A 10867-nucleotide genomic window follows, 5' to 3' on the forward strand; every position below is an offset into this window, starting at 1 on the left:
TTTGGTGGGGTCTTGGTTCTTCTGTAAGATCCTTGGTTCTAAGTCCCCCACCCCCTCCCCCTCCGAAAGGAGGTGTACCCATGGAACATTGGGGGAACCTGGTGTAAGGACTGCCACCAGGAGGAGCTCTCTGCTCTCTGTCCGCAGCTGGAATATAGGTAGGTTGCAATTGTGCTTGTGGGATGCATGGTGCCACCCTTGCTTTGTTCACTGTCCCCATGTCCCTGCTGCTTGCCTGGATAACAGAAATGCAGTGGGAGTACAAAAGCATTCCTGCACACGGGGACTGTGCACAGGGCCAAGGTAGATGTGCTCATGCAAAGCAGTTGCAGCACCCGCCCCGCTGGTGATGTGCACTCATCCCTGGCTCCTGTGCTCGCCCTTTCTCCAAACTGTGCCCCAAGGCCCTTCTGCCTCTTCCATGTCTGCCTCCCTGCTGTGGGAGCTGGTGCTGGGTGTTGTGGTTACTCTGAGGAGGAGTGGGGACAGCTCCTGGTCCCAAACCTTCCTGGCAAGCTGAGCAACCCCAGGCAAGCCTGTGCCAGACTCCACCCAACCTGGGAGCTGAGCTGGCTGATTCCACGTTCTGCCATAGGGCTGGGCTTTCTTTCCTTTCTTCCTGACACAATCTGAGCAGCATCACCCACCAAATGCTGGCTGCCCCTGCGGTCCTTCCCCAAGATCTCTTCAACACCTGGCTGTGCCCCAAGCCCTTTCCCAGCCCTGTGATGGGAACTCCAAGCTGTTTATTCTGAGCTGAACCAAGCGGAAAGAGGGGGAGACAGATGGAAAGATGGAACCAAGGAGTTGTTTCTTCCCTGGTAGGATATGAGTAACTCCAGCTGACTAGAGAGGAAGTCACCAAATCCCACGTTGAGGTGGTTAAGCTCTGCCCTTCTTGGCGCAGGGATTTTGGGCGCTGTGAGAGTGCGTCCTTTCGGCCATGCATTCACAGGGCTTTGGAACAAGCAAGACCCACATTGGATGTGGACAGTGTCCCAACCACAGTGAGAGGGACGGCTCTGGGTACCCGCAGTGCTCCTGGGAAGGCGCCAAGCCGTTAGCTGATCTGAGATCTCCTGATGAGCCTTATCAGGGTGGTGGGGCTGGTGGATGCTTTGCCCCCCCGCTGAAGCTACAGAGGAATCTCAGTCTCTTATCTCTGACTGCGTCCAGTGGCTGCTGCAACCCCCTGAGCCTCCGTGTGCTGCATTCCTGCTGTCTCACAGAGCGCAGTGGGGGCATCGCCCACCCTCATCCCCAGCTGCTTTTGGGGCACACGTTGCTGTCAGCAGGCTGGAAAGGGTTACCTGTTCCCCGCTACCCACAGGAGCCAAAAATAGCGGGGATCGTTATTAATAGTGATCCTCATTCCCCACGCTGAAACATCTCCCTTTGTAGCAATTTCAGGCGATACCAAGGGTCTAATTAACATTTTTTTTTATTTCCCTGTTTTATTCAATTTATTGTCTGTCTTAACTAACAGCTTTATCTGCCTTTGGGTTTTGAGCAGTTCTGTCTCTTCTTCTTCTTCAAAAAAACCCGTATTACTTTAATCTGAGTCAGCAGCCATCACACTTCTGCACTGAGTTTTAACATCTTTGTCTCTAATTCCTCCGAGCACCACAGCCTTTAGTGGTGCTGCAATCTGCCTACCTCAGAGGGTTAACTTTGGCTTCCGAAGTTGATTATGTCCCAGGTAATTGGAATATTTCATTATTCATTATCTCCCTCTCCAGCCTGATTATGCCCCATTTGTTCTTGTGGGGCTGAGTCAGATTTTGGTCCTTTCCTCCCTAACTTCAGAGAGCACTCGGGTCTGCCCTGTGTTTCAGCAGTCCAACAGATTTGCCTCTACTCTTGGCTGCACAGATCCCTCTGTTAATTCATCAGTTCTAAGGGCAAAAGGCACATCGTGGCTCTGTTTTTCAGGCTCTGAGCTCCAACCTTTTGCTTCTCTCAGCCCAGCAGAGGCTGGAGACTTATCAGCCACAGACCTTGGCATCCCTTCAGCAGCTTCCCAACCAAAAGCTGCGATTGTGAGAGTGAAGCCGCAGTGGGACAGTGCTGTCCTGCAGCCTGGCAGTGCTTTCCTCTTGCTCCCTCCCCGTGGTTCTTTCTTTGGAGGTGACTTTCCAGCTTTGTTCACTCATGGGAAGGTGTCAGTGCACAACAGGCTCCCAAACACGCTGTGCTCAGCGTGTGGCCCTGGCAATTTGGGCCCCCTCTGTGCCACGCATGACTGCAAAATGCCAAACCTCAAATGCAAAATGCAAGATGCTGAGTGCGAAGCAACGAGTGCCAGGTCCCAAGTGCAAAGTCACAAATGCAAAATGCAGCCATCCCAGGTGCAGCAGCCCCAGTGCAAAATGCCAAATGTGAAATCCAATTTCCAGGTCCCTGCAGGGCAGCAGACCTACGCCTGGCTGTGGGGCTGCAGCACCGAGCCCCTGTGCGGGGGGGAGCGGGGTTATCTGTTGGGCTGATGTGTTGACACCTGGGTGAGAGCCAGATGGGAGGCGGGGGGGGGAGCTGTGAAATTTCCCACGGGGCTCCCCCATCCTGTCCATCCTACTGAGGAGGAGGAGGGGGGCGGAGGGCGGGGAGGAAGGGGAGGTAACGCGGTGGGATTCGCTGGGCTGGGCTCAGAGGGCCGGAGGAGGTCGGCGGTGAGCCTGGGGATGAGCTGAGCTGCACCCAGCCCGGCTGGCGGCATGGAGGAGACGGGATACATCTACACCGAAGGGGACAACGAGACCGATTGCGAGTATGAGGAGTGGGGCTTGTCGCTGGCCCTGCTGCCCACCATCTACCTGCTGGTCTTCCTGCTGGGCACGGCGGGCAACGGCCTGGTGCTCTGGACCATCTTCAAGGGCGGGCGGGAGCGGCGGCGCTCAGCTGACACCTTCATCGCCAACCTGGCCGCCGCCGACCTCACCTTCGTGGTCACGCTGCCGCTGTGGGCCGCCTACGCCTGGCTGGGCTACCACTGGCCCTTCGGCACGGCCGCCTGCAAGGTCAGCAGCTACCTGGTCTTCGTCAACATGTACGCCAGCGTCTTCTGCCTGACGGGTCTCAGCTTCGACCGCTACCTGGCCATCGTGCGGCCGCTGGCCACGGCCAAGCTGCGCTCAAGGGTGAGCGGGCTGCTGGCCACCGTGGCCCTGTGGGTGCTGGCAGCCCTGCTGGCCCTGCCGGCCCTGGTGCTGCGGCAGGCGGCCGCGCTGGGGGGGGACACCAAGGTCACCTGCTACATGGACTACGGGGGCCTGGCGGCGCCGGGGACCGAGGCTGCCTGGGAGGTGGGGCTGGGGCTCTCCTCCACGCTGCTGGGCTTCGTGGCCCCCTTCGCTGTCATGCTGACCTGCTACTTCTTCATCGCCCGCACCGTGGCCACCCACTTTCGCCGTGAGCGGGCAGAGGGGCCCCGCAAGCGCAAGCGGCTGCTGACCATCATCGCCGTGCTGGTGGCTGCATTCGGCGGCTGCTGGCTGCCCTTCCACCTGGTCAAGACCCTCTACGTCCTGATGGACCTGGAGGTGCTGCCCTGGTCCTGCGGCCTGCACGCCTTCCTCAACAATTTCCATCCCTACTGCACCGGCATCGCCTACATCAACAGTTGCCTCAACCCTTTCCTCTACGCCTTCTTCGACCCCCATTTCCGCCGTGCCTGTGCCGCGCTGCTCTGCTGCCATCCCCCCGGGCCCGGGGCCGAGCGCTCGGGCAGCTTCTCCTCGGGGCACAGCCACCCTCCTGGAGGCAAGGGGGCCCTGGCTATGGGGGGCAAGCTGGACCCTGCCACCCAGGAGACGCTCTTCCGTGCCTGAACCCCCCCCTCCCTGGCAGCCCCCCGAGCTGGTCTCCTTGGGGGCGGCCCCTGAATACTTAGGGCCCCCCCCTTCCCTTCCTCTTGGTGCCCCAGAGCCTGGCTTGCTTTGGGGAGCCCTGTCTCTGCTTGCGGGATGTGTGGGAGGAAATTGAGGCACGGGCTGGGTGGGCTCCCCTCGTCCCCTGGGGGGTTTGGGCAGGGGCACGGCCAAGCTGTGGGATTTGTGACAAATAAATGAATTTTGGTTACAAAAAACAAAAAGGAGTAGGGTGTGTGATTCCTAGGGGGTGGGGGGGAAGGAGGAAGGGTTGATGGAGAAGGGTGGGGGCTATTCTGGTCCATGGAAGGGTTGGGGGGTGTGTGCACACAGAGGCATTTCTGTGCACCTCAGAACCCAGGGAACACCAGATGAAGTCCCCACCTCCTCAGATCACCCTGCTCACAGGGTGGGAACTGATTGAGAGCCTGATTGCATCAGGTCCTTTCCTACCAAATCCCTTTTTTAGGTTTTTACCTTTATCTGAGGCCAAATCCACCCTGGGTGACTCACTCCAGGGCTGCAATGCTCACAGAGCCAGGAGACATTGCCCCAGCCCGGCCACCACTGCCTCCAGTTCAGCATGGGATGGGGCTGCCATGGGGCTGCACCTTCCCTGTCCTCAGCCCTGTCCTTCCTCACTCTCCCCTGGCGCCAGGCAGGACAATGGCCCACGATAGCCTGGGATTTTGATGAGCCACCAAAACATGGTCCTCTCGTTTCCATCTCCAGCCCCAGACGCTTCCTGAGCCTTCGCTTTAAATAAATCTTCACCCTATTTGCTATTTGCATCCTTCATTTACTCACGATTAACTATCCTGTCTCCTCAGCTTTTGTTCCCACTTGGAAAGGATGCAGGATCATTACTGAGTTCCTTGTAGAGCTTCCCGTTGTTTGGCGGTGGGGCTGTGGGGTTTGTGTTGACCTTCCTATTGCCACGGCATCATTTTGGGCTCCAGCCCAGCCAAGCATATCACCCCTTGGGGAAGGCCCTTTGTCTTAGCAAAGTTAATAGAGGAGGTGGCCTTGGAGCTGTGGTTTGGATAAAGGGGGGTGCAAAGTGGGTGCAAGCCAAGAGGGCAGCCTATGGCAGCTCTTTGAACCCTGGCTGGTGCTGATTGGGGTTTCCCCTTGGCTTCTCTCTTGGGCTTAAAGCCAGGGGGATTGGGGTGGTGGAAATGCAGCATCTGAGGCCACAGCCCAAAGAAAAATTTGGGGGAGAAGTGTGTTTACATTCAAGATTTCTTTCAGCCTCACTTTTTTGGAAAAAGCAAGAAAAAGAGATCCCCGGTTCCTGCTCATTCACTCTTCCATCCCTCCCTCCTTCCCTCCCTCCGTCCATCCATCCCTCCATCCAAATCCTCAACCCCCCATCCTCCATCCATCCATCCATCCATCCATCCATCCATCCATCCATCCATCCATCCATCCATCCATCCATCCCTAGCTCCTGCCACCAGCCCTAAATAAACTGGCAAGGAAGGGGGGGACTGGGGCTCTGTTTCGGAGCCCAGCAGGGGCAGCTTCCTCCCGGGCAGGGTGTCCGGGTGCGGAAATCGATGCAGGGCGTCCTGCCAGCGGAGACGGGAACTGTGGACTTTCTATCCGGCTTTTGGAGATTTCCCTTTCCCTTGGAGGAGGGAAATGTTCAGTTGAGGAGTCTCTGGGGGGAAATGCAGGGACACTTCAGAAAAACAAGGCCGGAGAGGGGGAAGGGGCAGCGGGCTCGGACCAACCGTCGGAAGGAGATAAGGAAGGTGTTGCCTTCCTGCAGCAGTGCTGGGGGAAAAGCAGTGTAGGAAAGATGAGGAGGGAAGATAGAGGGGGATGGAGGGACACACAGTGAGGGGGATGGGAGCTCCTGCTGGATCCCTGTGCAGCCAGGAGCGTTCTTTGGAAGTGCCAGGGAGTGGAGTGGGTTTGGGTCAGACGCACACCCCAAAATGTGATGCTGTGACTCGCTGCAGCCCACTCCTGCAGTGGAGGTGCTGGCATGGGGGGCTGGTTGACCCCAAGTCATGCACGGTATGGATGAGGCTTTGGCAAAAAGGTTATTCCACATGGGGTTGAGCCAAATGTGTGCACAGGCTGCAGCGGTGAGATAGGGCTGATGGATTAAGCAGTAGGGATGGGAGGGGATGGGGACAGCAGCCCCAGGAGCCTCTCAGCTCATTCCAACTGGGAGGCTCAGCCCCACGTCCCGCCGGGGGTGCAAAAATAATCTCACAGCGCGCTAAGCTGGCTGATGTCCCCAGGTGTCCTGGTTTGCCTTTGAAGTCACCTCCTTGTTGACGCTTTCACGCTTTCCTCCCCAAAGCAAACGGTGGAACAGAGGGGATTCTGCTTTGCCTGCAGCCCCAGGTGGGGGGCCCAGCACTGTGGTGGGGTGGGGGCAGCCCTGATTTGTGCTGGAAATGTGGATTTGTCAGAAGTGCGCTTACTCACCGAGCAGAGGAGGTTTCAACAGAACTCGGAACTTAGAAATAGCCAAGAAAATAATTATCAGGTGAGAAATGTCTGCTTTCCTCTGCTCTGCCCTAGAGGAGACAGCAAGGGGGAAATTTTGGTCATTGTTTGCCCTGTTTTGTCCCTGTCACATAACGTTGCAAGCCACTACACAAAATTTGTGCCTGCATTGGGCAGCCCTTCGGGGTCTGTGTTAGGAGAAAAAAGGGCTTGGGAAGACCTACAGGCTTTGAAAGGGCATATTTTAGAAGTAATGGGGGTATGAGTTTGAAGGAGTGGGAATAGGTTGGAATGAGAGAGTTGGAAAGACAGATTCACTGCTAGGAGGATGGGAGGAGTGAGGGAATGATGCAAGGATGGACAAACAGATGGCTGGAGGGATGGATGGATGAGTGGAGGGATCGAGGGAGGGACAGACGGATGGAAGGAGGGATAGAGAGGTTGGTACATGGGCAGGGGGACTAGAGGCATGGATGGAAGGATGGATGGACAGTGGCTGGTTGGCAGGTGATATTAGTGGCAGGCTGGCTGGGCACAGCAGGGCAGGAGGGCCCACAGAGGAGCACTCGGCACCCTGCAGTGGCTGAGCTGGGTGCTGCCAGTCCCCAACACATAAGGTGGTCCTGTCCAGAGTCCCCCCCCCTACCAGATGCATAGCCGTGGGGCGGGCAGTGGGAAGGTATGCCAGCACTGGGGCTGCCACCATTCAGCAGCGTTGTCCCCAGAGCAATGTGTACCGACAGGACGTGGCACAGCTGCTGCCCGACCTTTGGGCCCCCAGCACATAGGAACAGACCTGTGGTCCCTGTCTGAGGGGCCCAGCTGTCCCAGGGAGCTGGGTGACACTGCGGTGACCTGATCACTGACAGCTGGGCCCTGCACGCTGGGAGGTGCTGTCGGAGGAATAACAGGAAGCACAGGGAGGGGAAAACAAGGCTGATGCCTTCTGCAGGTTGTTTTCCACCTCCTTCCCGGCTGGCCCTGCGTGCCCCCGCTGCCGCACGCCCATGTGCCCACCCTGGCCTTGACTCAGGCTGCACTGGTGTTCTTTATTGTTGAGGTTCAGCTCTGAAAAAGTGCTCACTGTTACAAAAGTACACGTTTATAAAATGTGCTCTGTACAAAGTCCGGGGGACTCAAACTCGGCATTTCCCCCCTCTCCTTCCCCGTCTGGCAGTGCTTGGCATAGCGTGGGGAAGGGGAGAGGAGAGGGAAAAGGAGGAAAGAGAGAGGGATAGAAAGAGGAGAAGAAAAGAGAGAAGGGAAGAGGAGAGGGAATGGAAGGGAAAAAGATGAAGGACAAAGAGGACAGGAGGAGGCCCCCACGCCCTGCAATCCCCAGGCTGCAGGACAGGACATGGCCATGACACAGGGACAGTGGTGTGGGGACCCAGCACCCAGGGTCATGCACCAGCACCGACTGCTGTTGGACAGAAGTGGCAGATCATCAACGTCCTCGGTCCCCTGCCCACCGTGCAGGAAGGCGAAGTGTGAAGGTAGGCCCTTTTGCTTCAGAAAGGCAGAAAATGGGTCTGGTTGAATTCATGGATATTGGGAGCTTAGCATTTACACTTTCTCCTCTATCGCCCAGAAGTGGGGTCTGGAACTGCTGGAGGAAATGCACGTTTTGTCCATGATCTTCAGAGGCTGCTTTGGCAGGGAGAGAGAAGACTTAGCAAAAAGAAAAGAAGGAAAAAAGGGATTCCAAGTGCCCCTATCCCAGGAAACAACATGGGAGGGTTCTACTCTCCTACAGGCATGGGGTTTGTGGGGTGCAGCCTGGAGCTACAGCACTGCCAGAGGTTCAGTCTCGCCATGGATCCATGGCACAGGGACTGCTGTGATGTGCACCCAGCCTTCTCTCCACGCTGCAGTCAGGGCTCCCGGTTCAGCATGGGAATGGGGTCACCAAGCCAGAAGTTGCCTTATTTTTCCCCATTTTTCTTGTGGTTTTGTTTTGGTTTTGTTTTGGTCGGTTTGTTTATAAATGGCACATCTACACTCCAGCTACACGCACGGTAAACACAGTGAGAAAACTGAACAGCTCACGGGAAGCCCCTCCTTGAGATGTGTCTGGCAGGAGGAATGGCTCCAGGGAGGGTGTAAGGGGTGGGGTGGGGGGGCTGTCCCAAGCAGAGTCCCCCAGAGGGCAAGGATGGGAGCAAATATATCTTGGCAGCAAAGTGCTACGTGACTGCGGGAGTTTTACAGCTGGAGTGGAAGTGTCAGTCTTCAGCCCTACGCTCTGCAGGGATGGCCATGAAGACAGCGTAAAACACACACTAGGGCAGTGGCCATCCTGCTTGAACAGAGAGGCCAGTAGCTTTGTGGGTTTTTCTTCTTTTTTTTCATTTCTTTGGAGTTCCTTTTGCCTCCCAACAATGGTTCCCCAAGCTGTCTGACCAGGCTGGGTACCAGGTATGGCCCAAAACCTGCACAAAACTTGAGAGGAGAAGGGGAAGGAGCAGGAAGTGGCTGGTAAAAGGAAATGCTTGCGGGGCTTCAATGCTTGTGGCTCTGGTGCTGTCTGCATGTCCAAGTTGTGGCAAGTGTCACCAGCACCTGGGGCTGTCCCCAGTGAGCGCCATGTCCTGGGCTTGGCCCTTAGCTGCAGAGAACAAGCTGGATTTGGGGAACAGGAGGCTGCTGGCTCTTGCTCTACCAGTGCTGTTTTTGGGCTGAAAGCGGCAATTTCCGTGGTTTTCTCCCCAGGCAGTGGGCATCAGTATCCCCCAAGGCACGTGCTGCTTTTGGGGTTCTTTCTCACATGGGGTTTGCTCCGGCTGCAGACCCTGCTCTGTCTCCCCAAGCTCCTGGTCTGGGGTCTCCCCTGCACCCCCCTGCTGCCGCCTCCACTGTCCCAGCAGCTGGGGCTTCAAGCTCAGCTCAGCTTCATGGCGGTGACAGTGGTCCTGGGGGGCACCAGCCAGAGTGAAAATCCCCCATTTTGGGGCAAAAGAAGAGGAACTGTTCCCCGGTCTCCCCACAACAACCAGGCACAGGGGACAGTGGGAGGGGACAAGGACAAGGCACAGTGTCCCCGCCACGTAGTGGGGCTGGGGCGGGGAGCAGGGGAGGCTGGGTTGGCTGGGGGCAGAGGGGTGAGCCCCTGTCCCAGCCTCCCCGGCCATACCTAAACCTCCTCGTCCTCGCTGGCTTTGCTCCAGCGGTGACAGCAGTTGGCCGTGATGCCCAGCAGGAAGTTGGTGGCCACCGACGCGATGGAGACCACGAAGCCCACGAAGGCGATGAAGAGATAGTCATCCAGGGTCAGGGTGAGGTGGCACGCCTTGAAGCTCTCCTCCGTCAGAGAGAAGAGGGGCACCTCCTTCACCTCGGGGGGAGCCTGGCACTTGGCCAGCTGCGAATCTGCCGGGAGAGTGACATTAGCAGCTGGCAACACCACCGGTGGGGACGCGGAGAGGATGCCGGGGCCACCTACCTGACATGCAGAGCTGGATGCGGCTCTTCAGCCACTTGAGGAAGGGCTCCATCGCGCAGCCGCACACCCAGGGGTTGCCGCCGATCCGGAGGGTCACCAACCCCGTCAGCCCCTCCAGCGCGTCCAGGCTGAGGGCCGACAGCCCCCCGTAGCTGAGGTCCAGCTCCCGCAGCTGCACCAGCCCGCGGAAGGCCCTGGGGTGCACCGTGCACAGCCAGGGGTTGTGGCTGAGGTCGAGGCGCAGCAGCTCGCTGGCCTCCAGGAACATGTCGGCCGTCACCAGGCTGAAGTTGTTGTAGCTGAGGTCCAGGTGGGTGAGGCGGCGGGCGCCCAGGAACAGCCTGGCGGGCAGTGCGGCCAGCGAGTTGTTGCGCAGGTCGAGGACGCGCAGCTGGGCGTAGCAGGCCAGGTAGCCCAGCGGGATGCTGGCGATGCGGTTGTGGGCCAGGCTGAGGTTGCCAGTGTCCAAGGGCAGCTCGGCGGGCACCGAGAAGAGCCGCTGCCCGCTGCAGTCCACCGCCTGCCCGCGGCATGTACACAGCACCGGGCAGCCTGCACCGGCGCCCGCCGTCACCACCGCCACCACCGCCACCAGCCAGGGGCCCAGCAGCATGGTGGGCCGGCGGCCTGCCCCCAGGCCCATCTCAGAGCCTGCAGTGTGCCATGCCAGCCGGCCTCAGTGCGGGGACAGCCTGCCGGCTGCACCACGACAGCATCCTCTGCCGTCACAGTGCGTTGGCCATCCCAGCCGGGGAAAGGCTCACCCAACAAAGTCTACTGGCAGTGGTGGAGGAAGCACTTGGGACCGCACCCAGGCTCTGAGTTAGCAAAGCAACACTTGGGGCACCCCAGAGACATTCGGGGCCCACTGAGCCTCCCCACAGGGCCGGTGCGGGCTGCTTGCAGCTGCCTGCAGAAAAGAGGGGTGAGAGAAACCCAAGCTAGCAGCAAGCCCTGCTGGAGCTGTGTGGCTCATGGGGCATCCACACCATCCCCATGAACCCGTGCCCCTCCTCATCCAGCCCCCGTGCTTTTAGCCAAACAGAGGGCCCAGCCCCACCGACTCAGCTTGGCTCGTCCTAGCAGAGCCAGG

General features: G+C 58.4%; 2 protein-coding genes across 2 annotated transcripts; one reads left to right on the forward strand and one right to left on the reverse strand.

Moving 5' to 3' along the window:
- Positions 1-2714: 2714 nt before the first annotated feature.
- APLNR (apelin receptor) lies at positions 2715-3953 on the forward strand (the record flags this gene model as incomplete). The annotated part of the gene is made up of 1 exon (XM_079536864.1): positions 2715-3953. One exon carries the CDS (start codon positions 2715-2717, stop codon positions 3825-3827), a length of 1113 nt encoding a protein of 370 aa, XP_079392990.1. The 3' UTR covers positions 3828-3953.
- Positions 3954-9465: 5512 nt separating this feature from the next.
- LRRC55 (leucine rich repeat containing 55) lies at positions 9466-10417 on the reverse strand (the record flags this gene model as incomplete). The annotated part of the gene is made up of 2 exons (XM_079537200.1): positions 9466-9701; positions 9775-10417. 2 exons carry the CDS (start codon positions 10415-10417, stop codon positions 9466-9468), a joined length of 879 nt encoding a protein of 292 aa, XP_079393326.1.
- Between the last annotated feature and the right edge of the window lie 450 nt (positions 10418-10867).

This window comes from Tetrao urogallus (genome assembly GCF_951394365.1).
Source record: "Tetrao urogallus genome assembly, chromosome: 6".
In the NCBI taxonomy this organism is placed as follows: Eukaryota; Metazoa; Chordata; class Aves; order Galliformes; family Phasianidae; genus Tetrao; species Tetrao urogallus.